Source organism: Mauremys mutica, chromosome 8, assembly GCF_020497125.1.
Source record: "Mauremys mutica isolate MM-2020 ecotype Southern chromosome 8, ASM2049712v1, whole genome shotgun sequence".
NCBI lineage: Eukaryota > Metazoa > Chordata > Testudines > Geoemydidae > Mauremys > Mauremys mutica.
The window spans coordinates 60,653,014-60,674,407 of NC_059079.1; the positions used below are offsets into that span (position 1 = coordinate 60,653,014).

General features: G+C 47.1%; 1 protein-coding gene across 3 annotated transcripts in view; it reads left to right on the plus strand.

The window, feature by feature from the left end:
- Positions 1-21,394, plus strand: part of TNR (tenascin R) — a 355,079-nt gene that overhangs the window by 274,793 nt on the left and 58,892 nt on the right. For 2 of the 3 annotated variants that reach the window (XM_045027168.1, XM_045027167.1), the window contains 2 exons: positions 13,122-13,689; positions 20,530-21,006. In XM_045027168.1, coding sequence (XP_044883103.1) covers positions 13,191-13,689; positions 20,530-21,006 — 976 coding nt within the window. In that variant the 5' untranslated portion in view covers positions 13,122-13,190. Of the gene's footprint in view, positions 1-13,121; positions 13,690-20,529; positions 21,007-21,394 lie in introns of those variants that run through there. The other variant, XM_045027169.1, reaches the window with a different exon arrangement.

Genomic DNA, 21,394 nt, shown 5'->3' on the forward strand with positions numbered 1-21,394 from the left:
TTCCCAGCAGTGCCTAGCCTTTCATTCATCACTGGATGCCTTTCTAAAGGATATGCCCCAGTTCCACTTCAAGTTACTTGTACTTGATGCAGGAATCAGTGGGAGGAATGCTATGCAGGGGAGCCTTAACCTTCTGGGCTTGAAATCTGTGACTCTCTGAATAATTGCTATTCTAAAATCGAAAGTCAAAGACACAGAAGCCTGGACCATTTTTTGGAGCTGTGTGGGTTCATTTGGTCTCTATGACAGATCCATAGTCAGTTCAGAGTTTACCATGTTTCACAGCATGGATACTAAGTGCTCCACAATGACAGCAGGGAGAGAACACACACACGCAGACCCCTACCAAGTAAAGGAACCTCTCCTTTAGTTGTAGCAGTGTCACAGCCTAGGACACAGCTGATCCAATGGCTGGCAGCTAAACAAATTCAGGCACAGATTTTTGACAGTGGGGGGACATGGGGGACTCCTCATCACTTGAAATCTTTGATTCAAGACAGGATATCTTTCCAAAAGATTCGCTGTGGCTGAACTCAAAGTTATGGGTTTGGGGCAGAGTTTACTGGGTGAGGGTCTATGGCCTGCGTTATGCAGGAGATCAGACTAGATGTTCCTAATGGTCCCTTCTAGCCTTAAAATCTACGAAGCTGAGTGGTTGTAATTCCGCCCAACCCAGGGCAGTGATACCCTAGCTGGTACCAGCCCATTACACAGGAATTTCTAGAGAATGGGTGCCCTGTGCAATAGCCAAACTGCTTGCTGGGATCATCAGTCCACCTCCTGGATTCATTCATCTTGTCAGATATTAGCAAGTCCCCATTGTTCAGTGTTGCCATTGCCAGCAATGAGTTAATTGCTGGCTCCATACTAAGCATGGCTGGACTTCCCTGCTGATTCTCTGGGACACTCTGTGTACCGTTCCCAGACCTGAAGAAGAGCTCCATGTAAGCTCAGAAGCTTGCCTCTCTCAGCAACAGAAGTTGGTCCAACAAAAGACTCCCCAGCTCTCCTACCTTGTCTTGCTGATTCTTGTTTCTTTGGATGTGAACTTTAACTTCCAGTGCCCCAGCTGCGGCTAACACACTCGTTGACGACCTGACTTCTTGTCACTTCTCCTCTCAGCGGCTGCCCTGGAGCGGGATTCCTTGAGGTAGCTCTTTTAATTTAAATTCATCTCTCTTTTCACTCCTTCACAGAAAGGTCTCGTAAAGTGATTTCCTTTTTCTTCTCCCGCTTTGATCCTTTCTCCTTTGATTTGCTTTGGTTCAGAGAGTTGTAGATAAATATTGTTTTTCTTTCTCCAAAAGATTGGGGAATTGGGACAAGGAGAGAGGAGGGAGGGAGAAGTGTCTTGTGTGTGGATATGAAGTCCAGAGCCTGGAGCTTTCTGATCCATCTAGCTTTAAGGAAGAACAGCTACTTCTGTGAACTGGTATCTGGTCTATTAATTTTTTGTGCAACTGCGGAACCTTCCCTTGCAGCCACTTAACTTCTTCACAGTCAACATGGCTGTTGTTAAAGGCAGACAATGGGGAACTGCTCTTCTGTGGGGAGGAACCCAAAGACAGCGCTCGATTGTGGCCCAGTTTGCGCAGCAACACAAGGGAGTTACAGGGGTGTACGGTACCCCCTTCTGCCAGCTATACAGGTTGAGGGTAGCAGCACAGGAGACAGAGCTTCCCAGCAAGCCAAAAACATCAGTTATTCACTCAGTTCGACTCATAAGAGTTAATTAGGCCTTATCTATACTGGAGATTTGCCCCAATTATAGCTGTCAGCAGCCAGCCACCAGTGTAGTTGCACCAGTACAAACCTCTACACAGAGACAGACAAAGCTAATAATTGCACAGTGCACCCTCTTCGTCTGCTTGAAGCCAAGCAAACTGCTCTGGGGCAAATTGTGGCTTATAGGATATATCTATGCTGCATTTAAAAGCCCGCAGCTGGCATGTGCCAGCTGACTCGGGCTTGTGGGGCTGGAGCCTGCGCTCTAGGACCGTGCAAGGGGGGAGGGTCCCAGAGCTTGGGCTGCAGCCTGAACCCAAATATCTACACTGTAATTAAACAGCCCCTTAGCCCGAGCCCTGTGAGCCCAAGTCAGCAGGCACAGGCCAGCCATGGGTTTTAAAATGCAGTGTAGACAGAACCACAGAAGCTTTGCATGCCTGTACTAAGGGTTTGCATTGATGCTGCTGCATCACTAGCTGAAACTGGGGGAATCCTTGATACAAACAGAGCATACTAGAGGTGGTGGAGAAATGGCTGGAGGGGTGAGGGGGGTTGGTGAATTCCAAAGCATTTTTAGTGCTTTGTGTTTCCCAGCAACCTGGTTTTTTCATTTTCTACATTTTAAACTGAAGATTTTTTAACCAAAAATTTGTGAATTGATTTTTTTTTTGATGGGAGGTCACAGAATTTTGTGACTAAACTCCCAAAGTGAACACTTTTTAGCTTTCCCCATGTTGGGTCTCCGCAGAGAATGGCCTGCATGAGAAAGCTTTGGATCAGGATCTGAAGCCAGGTCCGAACTCTGTGTTTGAGAGGCACTTTGGTTCCAAGGCTCTGAGCTAAGGGCTTTGAGCTCCCGGTTGCAGCAGGGCAGCATATGCAACACCATACTAAGGTTAATGTGATGGAAACAGGGTCGTACCCTCAGGATACGATAACTCAGGACCTGTCTACATTTACAGCACTGCACCGGTGCAGCTGCAGTGCTCAGTGAAGATGTGGAGAGCATCTCCCATCAGCATAGGTGCCCCACCTCTCTGAGAGGTGGTAGCTGTGCTGATAGGAGAAGCCCTTTCCTCGACATAGCCCTGGCTCCAGGGTCGGCCAGGTTGGTAGCGCAGACCAAGGCCTACTCTCCAGAACCTCAGCTATTATGTTCCTGACTCTTCACGTACTAGTACTTCAAACACATTAGCTGCCCAGAATTAAACAGAATTACTGACAGAACCGACAAGATATTTCCAGGAGTGGGGGCTAGATCAGGAAGCGGAGGTGCCCTAAAAACCATTTAGCACATCCCCTTACCTATCATTTCCAACCAGTTTACACTCAACTGCTGAACCTTTCCCTGCAGGCAATTTCCTGCCCTCTGGGCTTTTTCTGACATATGACAGGCCCCATGAAGACCATTCCTTGTTGAGGGAGGAGAGGAGAGACCTGGCTTCTTATGGAAATCTCTCTGCTGACACAATGGGGCCAACACAATCGCATTCCACCCACAGCCGCTGCAATTATCAGCCTGTTCAGCCTGACAGGGCAGGCGAGCAAATGGAGAAACCCATTTTTAAAATGATTCCATTTACAGAAATAAATAAATAAATACATAGCAGAAGGTGGCGCTTCATTCAGCATTTTTACTTGGAAAGCTAAAAACCACCACTGGCCTCTCCCTTGGCTGCAGTCACAGCTCATGCAGCGCAAAGGAGCACATTCTCTGATCTCGGGGCCAGCTGTGTGCCCATGGGCTCCCCGGGCACTAGAGCATTCTAACAGCTGCTATAACTTACATCAGCTGCTAACAAAGGCCCTAACAGGCAGTCAGGGATCAGCACCATGCAGAGACATCCTGGCTACTCCCACCTTCGCTTTGGTCACACCCTATATGCCAGCGACAGAGGGCGGGTACGGAGGATGGCTGTTACGCTGGGTGATCCTCTTGTGGCTGGGTACACCAATGTTAAAGCCAAACTCAGCCGGTGACATGGTGCAAAGCAGACAAGGTGCAGCCCAGGATCTGGTCCCAAGTGTCTAGAACAGCCAATGGTGAAGGTGGGTCACAACAGAAACACGGCTCGTCTCTAGGGTCGAGCGTGTGTGAAAGTTCTTGCCTGGTCTCATCTGTCTGCTGCCGTAATGAAGTTGGTGAGGTACAGGGGCCTTTCTGTTCCCCTTTGATATATCCGCAGTGCAGGGGGAAGAAAGAGGACACCTCTTTCAGGAAGCAAGAGGGGACGGGCCAAGATCACAGCTTAGTGCCAAGCACATCTCATTAGGCAGCAAGGACTCGGCAGGAGTGATATGAACCGTGCTGGCTCTGGCAATCCTGCTGACTCTGCCGCGCCCCCAGTCCACCTCATTAACACAGTATTAAATTGGAATTATGGGAGATCCTATTATCTGCTGCTTATAAATTACTACAGGCCACCGTCCCGTGCCTGCTGATGTCCGCTGTGATAATTATATTGATAAGGAGGATTGGATCAATGAGGCTGCACAGATTTCTACTGTATCAGTCTGTCAAATTACTCTATCGTTTTCTCTAGTTTATACAGGCATTAACTATCTGACCTGCTTATGGTCATTAGTTAGTAATCGCTGTCCTGCATCAGTTCTCTCTCCACTGTGTCTATCCATCTAGTCACTGTATCCTTGTTCTGTTAGTCTCGCTCTTTCATATCTCAGTCTTTCATCTGCCTCTCTCTCCCGCTCTCATTTCCTCAGCTGGTGGATTTCTGTTTGCTCTTCTGACCAACTCTTGTGTTCCTATTGAACCAGACTGAATTCTGCTCCGGAGAGAAGATCGGGGCAATTTTATATTCACACATCTAAGCCGTGTCTATAATTCTGCAATGAGGTTTTATTCAACGTTCCAGCCTGGCTTTGTACTACTAGCTCAGCGTCACAATTACCACCCTACATCTTTCACTCCCACACAAAAGGCAGAGAGGGCCAAAGAGCAGGTAGTTAGCTTCTAACAAACACAAGTCCATCAAAGGCAACGAGCGCTAATTAGTCCCTGGGCTCCTCCCACCGCTTCCAGCCATTGCCAAGGAGAAGCTTCTCTCCCAGGGTCAGTGAGGCCATTGTGGAGTCACTAGAGACTCCAGAGATATAGGAGGCTACCTAGCGAACACACTAATTGGAGGTGGGAAGGCACTTTCTTCAAGTCACGCTGGCAAATGAAGTTGAGATCAAGTGAAAGAGGAAAGCTAGAGAGTTTCACTGCTGGGGAGGCTGAGAGCAAGAGCGCTGATTTTCTTTTGAGGTGTCACCAAGAACTCCAGGAAAGGCGATTAGAGAACTGCAACGCACTGAGATGGGCACTTCCCAGGGTCAGGTCAAGGTGGAGGCTGTTCAGTTAATAGCACACATCTCAGGTTCTGCAGCATCTGAGCTCTTTGTGACAGCGGTGGGCAGCAGTAAGGGACCGGCTACCAACAGGAGGAATCAATGTCACGGCAAAGACCACCAGTGAGGAGAAGGCACTGTATAATGCAGAGAAAGTGCTACTGTAGGCTGAGAAATCCTGGTTCTACATGAACAGCAGTGGAAATGCATGCAGCTCATCACTAGATATGAGGCTGAGCCAAGAAGTTTGGACCTAGATCTAAACTTCAGTGGAGTTTGAGGGTGTTAAGATAAGAACTTCCAGTTGGGATCCATGTGATAGAGCCAGGTCTAAATGATGAAATTCAGATCCAGGGGGAACCAAATTCCCCTAGGTATTAGCAAGCACAATGTCAAGTCAATGAGAGTTGTGCCCAGTCTCAACTGCTACTTCTCCCACCCACCTCCTTGTAGTAAAATTTGACCTTCATTTCCTCTCTGTAGATTTCAACAATGTCACATGGAGCATAAGTGAGGGTAGAATTTGGCCATTTCCCACACCCACTGAATACTAAATGGGTGCAAGATACACTACTTTGATCTTATGACTTGTTTTACCATAACGCCTAGAGGCCCCCAGCTGAGATCAGGGCCCCATAGTGCTAGGCAATGAACAAACACATAGTGGCGGCTTACAATCTAACAAATGCCTGAGGAGCTTGCACTGTAAATAGACAAAGGATGAGAAGGGAAACTGAGCTAAAAAGAGAGGAAGTGACTTGCCAGAAGGTGAGTGGCAGCACTGGGGAAAAGGAAACAGGCTCTTTGACACCAAGACCAGTGTCCTACCCACTAGTTCTCACTGTCTCTTTGCCATTTACACCACTGACTCCCATTTTCTGGCCAATGTACACCTGATGTGTCACTTGCACTAGGGAATTTGGCCTGAGCCATCCATGGAGGCTGGATCTACTGACATCAGGTCTGAATTAAATATATTTTTCTTGATTTTCCAGGGAACATTAGGAGAGAGAGGAACTATACCAATGTGTTCCCATGTGCATGCTCAGTAGCAAGCAAGGGTAGGAAAAGTGCAACAGAAATATTTAGATAATATACGATAACAACCCTGTAAATGCTGAAGAGGCGGCTGAACAGTTATGTTTTCAGGCACGTCACGGCACCGTGAGAGAGAGAAAGCAGTAAACAGTTGGGTTTTTTGGGGAGGGGGGTCAGAGGGGAGAGGCAGATATGTGCTGCCATTCCCATGGGAAACAAAGACAAGGTGCAAGGCACAAAAATAATTATAAATAATATAGGGCAATTTCACATGATTACTGCACTGGCAGTTACTGGTAGAGCTCAGACTTCGATAACAGTCCCCAGGCCGGATTGGCAAATGAGCTCCAAATGAATTTGTATTCTGCTTCCTTTCCCCCAGCACCTCCATGGGCACAACACTCAGGTACGATCCCTAGAACAGTGGCCTGTCAGTGGGGTCATAAGGCTGCTACTAGCTGGTTCGCACAGTTTACAGTGTTGCCGAGTCTCATGATTTTCTCCTGAGCCTACTAATATTTGGTGCTTTTCTTAAAGTTAGGGGATTATGTGAGACTCTTGGCTTTCATTAATTAAACAATTGAGTTTCTAGCTGTCATGGTTGTGAAGAAAAGCTTGGAAATGTGACCTGCGTGCGCCCAGAAAGCAGAAGACAAATTAAAAGAACCCAACCTTTTTTTTTTAATTATCTCATGATTTTTGAGGCCTGGCTCATGATTTCTGAACGACTGGTGTAGGCAACACCATGCGCAGCTGGGCAGCTCTCTGAGTGACTGGCTAGGCAAAGCGGGAGGAGCACTGCATTCACGAGTCTGCTCGTTTTCAGTTCCTCGGCACTGCAAGGCTTTGAGCAGGGCAGACGAGGGAATTACAGTGAGGACCAGCGTTCCTATCTTCAGCTCCCCAGAAAAAAACCCAACCTTTCCTCCCAGCTCTTCATTCCCTTGCAAAACCAGATCCAAGCTCACTCCCAGCCTCCCTAACCTCTTGCAACCCCCGACAGAGTGCCCGTAAGCCAGCTGTCACCCTCTCTCCCTCATCCCTTCACATTCACTCGCCCCACTACCAGACCGGCCTCGCCACTAACAGGCCTCCTCCATCCTCCCAGATGCATGTTTGCCCCTCAGCCACCACCCACCTGCTGGTTTCTGGCCCAGTAGCCAGGTTGGAACCAGCAGGCGGGAGGGGGAAGCACAATTTAGGGTGCAGTGATATGTATCACTGGGGTTGGATCTGAACCTTCACCTGGATTAAGTCTTCAATCCCCACCCCAAATTGTAGATTAAGCCTCATCTGGATTTGGGTGGGAACTCCGCCTCCCTGGCGAAATTCTAGTTTAATTCAAGAGGGCTGGTGCAGCAGCTCAGCTGTTTTTCAACGTGCCATTACACTATATCACCCTACTAAGTTTTGATTATTAGAACACAAAGGCCTGTTTGCACTCTCACAGCTCTGTAAGTCAGGAGCAACACAAATGCACGTCAATTAGGGTGACCAGACAGCAAATGTGAAAAATCGGGACAGGGGTGGGGGGTAATAGGAGCCTATATAAGAAAAAGACCCAAAAATCGGGACTGTCCCTATAAAATCGGGACATCTGGTCACCCTAACGTCAATGGGCCTGCCTCCCCATTGCCCTGCACCTTGCCTCATCACTTACACCAGGACAACCTGAGTGCAAAGCAAGTGGCAAATGTTCCCTGCGGTGCAAATGAGTCCAAGCCAATGGAGAATCAGGTCCAATTGTAGTTACATGGGTGTAAAACCAATAGACACATGAGGAAGATCAGGCCTACTATTTTCCACGTGGAAACAAAACAGTTTCTACCTTGAAAGTGGCACATGCTACAAACACTTTCCAATGTAATCCAATAACAATTCACAGCACCAACAGACCCAAAGGTTCAAGGACTGTAGCAGGGCTCTCAGGAGGAGGCTCAGCAGTCACAAGATTGCTTTGAAAGGAATAGAGGACTAGAAATGCAAAGTGCTGTATTTAGGATCCTTTGTCTGTCTTGGTCTGCATGGGATGGCACCACCTAAGTTCACTTGGAGCTTCGGCGCCAAGTGATCACCAGAACTCTGCATGGTATTCAGCTAAACAAAGCAGTTCAACCACTTGTTGGCGTCAACAATAAGAGAAAGCCCTGAGGAGGTTCAGATGCATTTGGTCATCAAAACACTACAAAGGATTTTGTTGACACCAAACCCAATGGCCCTGGAACTTTGGGTGGTGTTAGATATCAACTCTGAGATGCAGATTCTAATGTGTCTAGTGGCCCTCATCTTTACCAGGGCAAACCAAGAGCCTGGATCCAACACACCCCCAAGCTTCAGGATGTTCAAAATCCAAATCTGTAGTTTAAAAGAGGTGAGCAAATTCCTTGATGTGAATGGGAAAAGGAGGGGCTCAGGAGTCGGGGGAACTTGGTTCTATTCCTAGCTCTGCCACAGACTTGCTGTCTGGTCTTGAGGCAAGACACTGAGACCAACATTTTCAACCCTGGTGCCTAAAGTTCAGCTCCTACATCCATAGCTCCTTACATCCTAAATGTAAGGCTCAAAGGTGTTTAGATGTCCATGGGAGTTAGACACCTAAATACCTTGGAGGACATGAGTCGAGGAGCCCAGCTTTAGTCTCATGCTGGCAATGTTTGCCATTTACTTCTCTATGCCTCTGTTTCCCCATTTAAAATGGGGATGCATCTACTGCACGGGAGAATGGATCACTGATGTGTGCCAAGCACTTTGAGATCCCCAGATGGAAGATGCTGCATAAAGAGCATAGGAGTTGCCAGTATCCTGTCTCCAAAAGTGACCAGCAGCAGATGCTCCAGAAGAAGGTGCTAGAAACTCTGCAGTAGGCAGATGTGGGGGTGATCGGCCCTTCATGAAGGTCTCCTCCTAATCCCTGATAGAGAGTGGTTTAAACACTGACAGGATGAGGTTTAATCTCCTTCCCAATACTCTTTTTGTCAGCATTAACTGTAACACCTCTGAATTTTCTTGCAATCCATATAAATGTCTAATCCCCCTTCAAAGATTAAGCACAAAGTTATGGTTAATTTAAATGTAACCCTTCTGCCAGGTGGTGTCGGCAGCAGCATGGCCAGGTTCAATACCTAGGAGTTCCTTTTACCATCACAAAACAGAACTGGCTTGAGTTCCCATCCAGAATTCTGGAAAACTAAACACCACCCGTGGGTGCTTCCCAGAGGCAATACTTCCCCACTTGCAAAACAAAAGAAAACTTTTATTCCAAGGAAGCGGGAACTCAGCATTAATTTGGGAAACCACCGCAACAATGACTGAAAAGTACGTAAACCATAAGGAAACACCCACCCACCGTATCTTGGCCAGCAGTCCTTTGCCTCAGTTTCCCACCTTGCGGTTTGAAAGTCCAGTGGACAGGTGTCCCTTTAACATGCCACTCCCCGTTCCCTCCACTACATCCCATTCGCAGCAGGTTGTCCAAAGTGAGCAAGGTCCCAGAATTCAGGGGTGCATTCACCTCCCACCCCTCAATGGGGGCCAAACAGGACCTTCGCTGCCGCTGCTCCCCCCTGCCACTGCTTACCACTGTCACTGTGCGCTGCAGTGCCTGCTGCATCCTCCCTTTCTCTGCTACACTGTCCCCAACAAGGTCTAAGGTTCAGCCCCTACTGCTACTCATCCATGATTTCAGCTCTAGTGAAACAAGGCCTCTAAATTCAGTCTGATCGGCTTTACCTTTAAACATAGGAAGGGGAGGGACAGACGGTATCCATGCCGCTTTAAACAGAGCCCACACCACCAAGGAGGAACACCTCGCCCCCACCCCCTCTGACTTGTACCTGGATTTGGCATCACTACCTCCTGCTTAGCAAGTAGGTTACAGCACCAATCCGGTGCAACTGACCCCCTCAATTAGGGCATGGTAAGTACAGTTCTGCTGCCCTTAGTCGTACCATAAGCTAACAACAATCCATTAACCCTGCATTCAAGACAAAAGTGAATTTTAACCCAAAACAGACAAAATTGATCACGCTGATCACTCTGCCTGTCACCAAGGCAGAGTAGGTGGGTCTATACAAGGTCTTTTGCCCTATGAGGTCTTTCCCCCCAGTTCATCAGTCCACGTCAGGGTAGAGCTCATTCAGACCCTGGCTGACATAAGTAATTAATTAGGGTTGCCAACTCTATGGGCCATTTCCTGCCCTTGGATATATATGTGCACTTGCCATGAAATCTATCTTCTTTTGTTTCCTTCCTTTTTCTTGTGTGTGATGTTGCACTGACATTTTTAATTGTTTGCTTTACAGAGTATTTATTACTGCATTTCAATTATGTGCCTAGTGCTTGTTATGCCCTAATGGTGGAGGGGAAGCAGGAAGAAGCAGACTGGGGAGACGTTGGGGAATATTTCCAAAAGGGCCTGCAGGATTTCGGCAGCTAGGTCCTATTGACGTTCAATGGAGCAAGACCCCTAAGTCACTTTGCAATATTTGAAAACATCATCTTTTATATTAAAAAGTATTAGGCCACAATCCGGAAAAGTGCTGAGCTCCAATTGATCACCCATATTTCCACTGACTTCAGTCTATATTCGTAGTAATTACTACAGGAAACGATGCTAAAATTCAATACTTTGCATTTCTGTTGGACCCTTTAATAAAGAACCATGAGCATTTTACCAGTGTTAATTAATTCAAGCCTTACATGCCCCCAGGGAGGTTAGATGAATAACTAGAGCCGGTCAGGAATTTTTCAATAAAACGATTTTCAATTGCAAATGCCGACTGAGCAAAACCCAAACTTGTCATGGGACAGGATCTGTTTTGAAGAGTTTTTCAACTAAAAACTATTTCTGAGAAAAAAGTTTTTAAATTGTCAAAATCTTTTGTTGCCACATTTTCTAAATGAAAAATTCCAGCTTTCCAGTTCAAAATGACTTTTCATTTTGAAGTTTAAGCTAATTATAGTAAAAAAAAAATCAAAATAGTCCATATCAAAATGAAGCATTTAGAAAGTACTGAAATGAAATGTTGTGATTGACGTGAACTGAAATTTTGGTTTGGATTTGGTTCATAAAAACTGTTCAAGATTTCTGCTTTTGGTCCCAATTTGAGACAGGAAATTTTTTCAACATCTCAAATTATCATGGGCCAGCAAGCTGTAATGAAAAACACTCTGATTATAGTTGCCCAGAAAAAGAGGGGGAAGGGCACAAAAATAAGATGAACTACTTCCAGCTAGCTTTCATTATCATCCCTCTTTTACAGGTGGGTAAACTGAGGCACAAGGAGGTCAAAGTGAATTGCTCCCCCCCCCATGTACACACACAACGAGATGATGACAGAACTGAATATAAACTTCAGCAATTCTGTCTCTCAGCCTCTGCTCTTACTGCTAAACTCTCCTTCCTCCAAACAACTGCACTCCAATTATACAACACAAACCATAAACTAATGATCCAATGAAAACAAAATGCAAGGCAAACAGATTGGCAGCTGGTAACCAATGTGCAATCAAATCGTCCTTTCTGCTGCACTAGGAGCAATTAGAGTCCTTGGGCTCACAGTCGCAGTCCTGCCTGTCTGCTGGCTTCATCCTCTCTGCTATGTTAAACTGTAATTCTTTAAAGCAGAACAGATGGAGTTAGCTGTTGGTCAACATACAATAGTCCCAGCAAGAGTTCTAGAGGCAAATTCATCCCCAGGCAACTCCACTGAAGTCAGTGATTTTACACCAGGGATAAATGTGGCCCTTAGACTTGGGATTACCACCTGGAGACCACAAATCAATAAGAAAATGAAAACTTGTCTTGTTCCAAATAAAGACACTTTACCCCATAATCCAGAGCACAGGTAGGGGATGAAATGACTTCAAAAGGAGATACTGGTCTGTCCAGAACATAAACCTAAACAAACTTAATACTGTACAGTCTAATTTAACAGTGTTACTACAGCTACTGAATTAAACCTGGCACTGTAGTGCTCCGTTTCTGGGGCATGAAATGCCATTTGAGATACCACACTGATATAAGAACATGCTTTTAAGCCTTTTTCCCCTCTCGTATTGTATTTGTTAATGCACCCGGAATAGGCCCCAATCTAAGAATTTATGCCCCAAATATATTAGCAAGTAGATGATGTGCTTCTACCAAAGGAACCATGTCAGTACAAAACAAAATCAACCAAGATAGATGCAAAATTTTCGTCTCCCTGTGTAAAGACTTGGAGTGAAATCCTGTCCCCATCGAACTTAATGGCATTGATTTCAGTGGGCCCAGATTCCACCTTGGGGAAGTCTGACAGCTCACAAAAGTGAGGTACTGATCACCTGGCTAAATGAGACCGAGCATAAACCAGACAGCATCACTCTGCCAGCTGATTACCAACGGGCCTCCCAATACGACCCAGCCAGGAACGGCCATCTCCCTTCTATTCTGGTCTATGGACTTTCGCATGAGCAAAGACTTCCAGTATTGGCAAACTGCACCAGACGTTGGCCCAGCCCTTCAAGGTCCTGAGTGCCACCTCACAAGTGCTAAGCACCTTGCAAGATCCAGCTGTTGGGGCCAGAGCCAGTTCTCACTGAAAGACCCCCATTGCCCTCAGTGGGCATTAGATCAGGCCCTTGGTGATGAGACAGACAAATGTGAGGACTGGACTCTGTTGAGCTGGCCAAATGCATGACAGGACAAATTCTCCTCTGGTTTACACCCCAAGCAGCCAGAATTTGGTCCTTCAGTTGTGACTTAAGGCCTCCAGCTACAAAAAGCTAGTGAATTATCAGACTGTACCATCTCACCGGCTTATGACTTACATTTAACCTTTCCTTAAAAACACAGCTATTTCCTTGCCAGCACTGGGTGAGATGCAATCACGCTGAGGCCAATGGGATGTCACTGGGTTACATCTATGCAGAATCTAGCCCCTTACACCACACTCTAAAAGACTCCTCTTGTGATCTAAGCACAGCGGTCCTGTTTAAAGGCTAATATCATTCATGTTCTTCTCATTCAGGGTCTCCAGGTTCTCAGACAGTTCTGTTGGCCAAGGCTGGCTTAGAAGTTGCTTTTCCTGCTCAAGAAAATGGGGGCTGACAGTGAAAACTTAGTCCTGAGGAACATGCTTATCGGTCTCAACTTGCTCCTGCTGGGATCAGTCCTCAAGCCCTTTGAGTGCCGGCTAGAGGTGACAACAGAGCGGATGAGGAGGCGAGTAGTGGATGAGGAAGGCAACTTTGCCAACTACAGCCCACCTATCAAGGAGCAATCCATGGTCTTCAACCATGTATACAACATTAACATCCCCCTGGACAGCTTCTGCTCATCAGCACTCGAGGCGTCATCTGACCAGGAGGTGAGTTCAGAAGACGACAGGATGACGGAATATACGGAGCAGACCTCAGACAGCGAGAGCCAGGTCACCTTCACCCACAGGATAAACCTCCCCAAGCAGGCTTGCAAGTGCTTCACCTCTGCCCAGGTCATGCAGGAGCTTCAGAGCAGAATTGAGATGCTGGAGAGGGAGGTGTCCATGCTACGGGACCAATGCAACTCCAATTGCTGCCAAGAAAATGCAGCTACAGGTAGTAACTGATGCTGTTAGATCTTGCTGGGGACTAAGGTCTCAAGAGAGGAAGGCGCGTGAGTTAGAGTGGGTGACATTACTCAGAGTATTAATGGAGGAAATTTTGCATTTGCTAATGGTCCCACGACGGTGCATATACTCAGCACTGTCAATATTACTTATCGACATAAACAAAGAGGGCCAGATTCACTAGCTAGAACCCAGGCTACAGGTTCTGGGAGGTAGAAAGTCCATCGGGAGTTGGGTACAAAAGCACAAGTCTCCATACTGCTGGGAATCCCAAAGCCAGCCTGCATAGCCCAGAAAGAGGGTGGGACCGACTCGGGAGAGGCAGGGTCAGGGCATTCAGGATATATGCTGATTGAGGGTATCTCCTCAGCTGCCATGGTTCCTGTGGAGCCCTCAATGGAATTTAAAGCTCCTCCCCCTTGTAAAACTCCTAAGTGTGTGTGGTGACAGTTCTTCACCCATAAAACAGAGATTCAGTCTCCACGTTCATTGATTCTTGAGCATCCCAACCTGTGACATGGATTTGTCAATGTTTATACATGGGGGAAATATCTGACAGTGAAATTCAGTCGCTGGCCCAAGTGCAGCTTGGTAAAGTGGGTACAATTCCCATGGAAGTCTCGGGGTCAAATTCAGATATAAATGGTGCTGGATGTAAGTTACACGTTGAGTATAAGTTGGTCAGAAGTCAGGTGCAAATGGCAAAGGGCATCAATTCTGAACTCAGCAGATAATGCAAAGTGAGTGTAACCTGCCTGGCAGAGGCAGTAGTTGGAGGAAGAGCAGATAACCCTAGGACAGTGGTGGTCAACCTGCAGCTCACGAGCTGCACACGGCTCATCACGGTAATCCGCTGGCGGTTTGCCAGACAATTTGTTTACATTTGCACGGCTGCCCGCAGCTCCCAGTGGCTGTGGTTCACTGTTCCCAGCCAATGGGAGCTGCGGGAAGTGGCAGGCCGCAGGGACGTGCTGACCACCGCTTCCCGCAGCTCCCATTGGCCGGGAATGGCGAACCGCGGCCACTGGGAGCTGCAGGCAGCCATGCAAATGTAAACAAAGTGTCTGGCAGCCCGCCAGCGGATTACCCTGATGGGCTGCATGCAGCCTGCGGACTGCAGGTTGCCCACCACTGTCCTAGAGTGTGAGAGAATGCAACTGCTATTGGCTTCAGTGAAATGTCTGCTGATTTACCCTCATGTAACAGAATGGAAGTGGGCCCACTAACCAAGGGCTGATTTTGGTCCCCACAAGAAATTGAACTGGTGTAGGTTACACTCACACCTATTTTGGACACTCATGCTGATTGCCAGATTGGTGCAAGTTACCAGACACTACTTTGTCACTTGAGCCCATTTGCTGATCAGCTTAGACCCTACATGTGACTTACCCAGCCCCATGTACATCACCACTGAATCTGGCCCTCTCTCTGTGGTGACTTAGTGTTGAGCTTTCCCCAAGCTCTTCAATATATTCAGCAGTGACCTAAAGGAATCACTGTCTGCTCAGGTTAGAAGAGAGCTGAACTTCATTGCTCTTTGCATCTTGGTCTTCCCCCCACTGCTCAACCAATGGCCCTGTACCTTGACCAACACCTACAACCTTCTACCAATGTACCTCTCCATACTGGCCTAGAAAGACTTTCCTCTTCTGGGGAGAGATGGGAGTCCAGTCCCTCCATCCCAGGCTTCCCCACGCTCCTTCAATAAACTGTGCCTGGGCTAGAGAAATTTGCTTCTCCTGGCATAAGAGGAAAACTTAAGGCCTAGATTTGACTTTTAGGCACTGGAGTTGTGTCTAAGTTTCAGCAGCCCTGGAGTAGCCCCAGAAGGCATTGTGACCCTGAGACACACCCCACATCACAATTCCTTCCCTGCTTCCTCCTTGTTCAGGGTGAGGGAGGGGCTTTTTGCTACTAGCCTATACCGGCAGTGAGGTGCAACACCCCCTGCCCTGGCTCTGCGGCTCTGCTCAGCCAGTGGGAAGGTAGGGTCAAGGCCCTGCTCCTTCCTCATCCCTCCGTGCCTACCCATGCCAGCTTGCACCCTTCCTAAAACAATGCATCCCAGACCCAAGGTTGGGAAGGGGGGGGAAGTGGGATGCTTAATCCCTGATATGGGCATGCAATCCAAGTCACAATCTAGCCTTAACTCTCTACATTGAACCACCGGGGCCTTTTCCCCATGTACCACCAGCGAGGTGCGAGCATTCTGAAGAGCTACAGGTAAACAGGAACTGAACTGAACAGTGAGATTAATCCACAGAGATTCCCGCCAAAAACAACCATTTTATGGTATCATTGCAGCTCAAATCCTTTCACCAGTAACGTATTCACAACCACAGCTAAAGCCAGGTTAAAAAACAACTGCATGATACTAGCAAGATGACGAGGCAGCAAGTCCATCTTGTATACCCCCTGCTCCTTAGCAATTGTTAGGCCAGTTCTGTAACTTTTCATGGGATCGCTGGAAGAGAAAAATCTACTGATTTCCTAAATAGTCCCTTCATGCAATACAGCACCGCAGGAGTCAGCAATAAATGAGTTCTCTATCCTCTCCCTAGAAGGACTGAGTGGATATGAAAATCACACAGTTAAAAAAAAATCAGGGGATAACTTTAGCTGCCATGAAAGACAAACAAACCCTTTTATAATGAAGGCACAAAACTATCAACAGAGTATTCCATCTGAATAATAATGTGCAAGCTTTGTGAAGCTTTCTATAACCCTTCCATTAGGGTTACTGTTTCAAAAGACACAGTTCAGTTCATCATCTCTACAAGGCAGTTCTTCAAAACCAAGGAAATAGCGGGTTGCTGTAATGAGATGGGTTATGAAGGAGGGTGTTGATACAATGAATTTCAGCTGAGTGAGGAACCAGAGCCAAGAGCATTTTTTACGTCGGAGGGAGCTTCATAAAAAATGGGATGTTTTCACAAAGAGTTTCTGCTTGACTCCTTAACAGCATGCATCCGGGTCTCTGAATGATGAAGCATAGGAAATGAACACTCTAATGGGGCCTATTAGAACTCCTCAAGGGGAGAAAATGTCAAGGTATGCAAGGTATCCAAAGCCCTATCCCAGGTGCTGAGAACCCCTGTCCAGAGTAGGGGAAAGACAGGAATTGGCTACAATCAAAAAAACCCACTCTTTGCTTCCCTGTGTCTTCTCCTTTTTTAACTTATTATTTTGTAATTGGCATAATACATAATTACACTGGGCCTAACCCTGCTCTTAGTCACACAGCAATGTAAATCAGGAGTAACGACACTGAAGCCAACAAAGTTATATCAATAGATAATAGGAGACTCAGGCTCATGATCTGTGTGTGTAAGGGGGGATTATATGCACACATCTCATACAGAGAGAACACAGCAACACACACAGAAATGTGTATGGGTCAGATCAGCAGCTGGTGTAAATCTGCACCAGTCCAAAGCAAGCGATACCAGTTTACACCAGCTGAAAGTCTGGCACCAAACCCTTATATCCATACATACATATTAATAACTGTATTAGGTAAAAATAAAATGTAAACTATTCCAACATTAAACGGATGTGCTGAATTATCACTGTTAAAATCAAGTAATCAAATTCAAGAGATAACACATGAAAGGAGTTAGTTGTAAAAATAGTTGTAGGTCTATTTGGGTTATTTATAATGTATGCAAATGAACTTATAAAATATTGATCATTCTATGGAATCTCCAGTCCAATCTCAGCTACACCAGGGTGATCTGGAGTAACTTCTTTAAATTCAGTGGAGTTACTCTGAATTAACACCAGTGTAAATCAGACAAGAATCGGTCATCCCACACACATACCCAGTGTCAGACATTTCCATAAATGATCCTCGACTTTCCAGCAACTGTTCAAGCATCCTCTCTCATCTACTGACAACTTAACAAGAGTCTGAACACCTGAACACCACGCCGATGTGTGCATGGCCTAAATGGTCCTATCACACTTTATAACCAACCACTTTTATGTTTGTTGGTCAGCAACATATATGATAGGCAGTGATAGCACCACCTATAGTTAAGATTGCCTAACATTTTCCATTATAAGACGCTGCTTTCACTTGCTTATAATTTTGCCAAACTTCAACCATTCAGGTTGACATTGTCCACATCGGGTGTCTGTATCAAGCTGACTAGTTTGGAAAAGTTTCAGTCAAATGGTTCAACCATTTCCAAGAATGAGTTTAGGGGAAAATACATTGTTTTGCCCATGTTAAAATAATTCTTACCACCATCTCACTGAGAAGCTCTAGTGCCTCCATGTACCAGAGCAAGGGATTGAAATTAGGTAACAGGACTGCCCTGGTGTCAGGGATGTGCCTTTTGCTGTCCCAGATTTAGCCAAACAATAAGCCTTCAAAAAATCTCATTTTGCACATACTAACTAGAGACTTATTTGGCAGCTAAACTCTCCAAAAATTCTGTCTGCACTGAGCATGCTCCATCCCTGCACAGCTCCTACATGCCAACCAGACTGCATATGTGCCATCCCCACAGAACAGCTGAGCATGCTCTGTCCCGGGCCTGCAGGGGCTGCACAGGACTTTTCCTGCAATTGTTCCTCCAGCCAGGGGCACATCTGTGGTGCCAGGCACAGGAACTGAGAGCAGGGAGACTGTCTCTCCTGTGCTTTCCTGGCTCCCCATTGCTGGCACTTGGGTGACCAGATGTTCTGATTTTATAGGGATAGTCCCAATATTCGGGGCTTTGTCTTATATAGGCACATACTGTATTACCCCCCACCATCACTCAGAAGCCCAATGGGGAGGACAGGCAGCAGGATAGAGGGTATTGCAGGAGCCAGAGAGTGGGAAGGAGAGGAGAGGCAGGACAGACAGGAGCAGAGGAAGGGGAAGAGGATTAGGGGTATTTAGGTGCAGTGGGGAGGGGGCAGGAGCCAGGGGATGGGAGATGAAAAGGAGCAGAGGGGACAGGAACTGATGGTGGGGGGTGTTGGACAAGAGTAGAGGGAGGAACTGGAGTTATATAGGGGCAGGTATTTGGGGGAATCAGGAGTCGAGGGGCTGGGGACAGGAGCCAAGGGGTTGGGTAGGAACAGAGGGTCAGAATGGTCTGTAATCTAGGGCAACCCCTCCAGAATCTGAATTGAACCCAGGTGTCCTGAGTCTACATTCTTCTGCTGACAGCAAACAGCCATCGAGACCCTTGCAAAGAGTCTTATCCCCCTCTGGTGGCCGGCTCACACAGAAGATAATAGCCTACTACCGTCATCGGCACTCCATTAGCTCAAGTGGTAGAGGTCTATGCTGTGGATTTAAAGGTCTGAACTCTGCTGATGATCCACACTGGAGGTGGAGATGGTTCCATATTATAGAATTTCTGGAGGTTTTTTTCAGTTTGGTTTTATTATTAACAAATTAAGAAATTACATCTAAAAAAACCATCAGAAGGTCTTTACAATTGCAAAGCCAAGCGTGCAAAAATTAGACAATGCCAGAATTAAGATTGCCCATGCAACCTAAATTCAGGCCCTTGGTGCAAATGTATTATGATACAGTCTTTAATGACATGAACACATACTATGTCATCCTCAGGACCCTTCCAGTTTGAGGATGTTGAATTCAGGGAACAACCATGTAATTTAAGAAGAGTGAAGTGAGATGGAAGAAAGCGGAATCTTCTAATAAGCATATTAGAGAGAGAGAGAGAGAGCGAGTGCGCAAAACATTTGAACACATATGATTCGGATTTTGAAGCCCAATAAAATGTTTCTACGGTCAGGTTTTCCCAATTCCAATGGCCAGTAGGAGATGTAACAGTTGCACTTAGCACTCACCTTTGATCACCCCACCTGCCCTCTGCTCACTATTCCATCTCCCCTGGAGGCTACTTCTAATGTTCTCCAACCCCCTGAGCAATTTCAAACAAATACCCTTTTGTTTTAAATCAGCCTGACAGAAATATCCTTCCTCTCTTCCCCTCTACCCAAGGCCCAGGATGGACTAAAGATTCAGTTCTCAGCCAGTCACAGGTTTCCCGTACATAAAAATGTCACAAACCCAGGGCCCAATCTTGCACCAAGTTGAGTGATGGACCTGTGCACCAGTGCAGACTGGGGCTTTAAAATCCAACGTTTTGCAGCCCTTCAGGTCTAGTAGCTGCACATGGTTCAGAGAGGCATAAAAATTGCTAGAAATAGCTTTTCTATAGCTCACAATGTCATCCACAGTTAGCAACTCTCGTCCAGGCCTGCATAGCATGTGCCAAATCAAAACCCTTTGAATGCAAACCTGGACATTTGAATTTTCCAAATAATATATAATAATCCTAAGTGAAAATTGTGTTAAGTGCATCTTGTCCTGGCTCCAAATGGACCTTTTAAGCATGTCAGAAAAACCATTTCACAGCTTGGGGGCAATTCAGCATGACTGGCACTAGCCCACGACTGGAATAGCGGAGGAGCACTGCAGGTCAAGGCCAAAGTGTCCTGGCAGATAGAGACAACACATAACTGTTTATAGTGGGTGGGGGGCACAACTTAAAGGTTCTGGCGGTAAGCCATGGGGTTCATGGCAGGGCATCTAAATCCTGTCAGAAAGGGGGGGGCTTGTGACCCTGCGTACCTTCCCCCATGCGTTGCCTCTGCAAGTGGCAGAGTTATGCAGGAGAATAATGCACAGTGTAATCAGGCTCCTACTCCTATAAGCATTAATGTCCCCCGGCAACTGCCATATGAAACTACAGCACTATTGGAAGGATATCATACTGTGGCTGCAGCAGTTGTGGGGATTCTTCTGTCCCCACCACACAGCCCCTGTTGATAGCTGACTTGTTGATTTTGATCATTCCAGGGCAGCTAGATTACATCCCCCACTGCAGCGGACACGGTAACTTTAGCCTGGAAGCCTGTGGCTGCATCTGCAATGAAGGGTGGGCTGGAAAAAACTGCTCAGAGCCCCACTGCCCCATGGGCTGTTCCAGCCGGGGCATCTGCGTAGAAGGCCAGTGCATCTGTGACAACGACTATAGTGGGGACGATTGCTCAGAGCTCCGTTGCCCGACGGACTGTAGCTCCCGAGGTCTCTGCATGGACGGGGAGTGCGTCTGCGAAGAAGGTTATGCAGGGGAAGACTGCAGCGAGCTGAGGTGTCCCGATGACTGCTCAGGAAAGGGGAGATGCTCCAATGGCACCTGCGTCTGTCAGGAGGGCTACGTGGGGGAAGACTGCGGTCAGCTGAGGTGCCTGAATGCCTGCAGTGGACGTGGGTTCTGCCAGGAGGGGATGTGCGCTTGTGAGGAAGGTTACAAGGGACAGGACTGCTCAGCAGGTAGGAGTGGCCTCCCTACCAGGCACAGAGCTGATGCCAGGGTAGGCCCTGCTCTCAGCCTGCTTGTGAAGTGGGTGGATCAGGGGCATGTCAAGATGGGTTGGCTTGGCAGGAAGGTACCACACTACTGCTGTTCTCTGCTCCCAGGGCCCCATAGGGAGCCATGGGTTGCAAAGCACAAATTAGAGCAGCCCTGAGGTTGCTCTAACTTACATCAGGGCCCTGCCCAAGCCTAGCATATGGGCAGAGATTTAAACTCCCCTTGCCCACCTCCCTCAGTCCTTGCCCTGAAAACAGGAACACAGTAACTGAGACTCAGGCCCACATGTGCCCAGGCGTGGGGCCATTGCACGCAGACAACACTGTCGGACATTCCGGAGGTGATTTC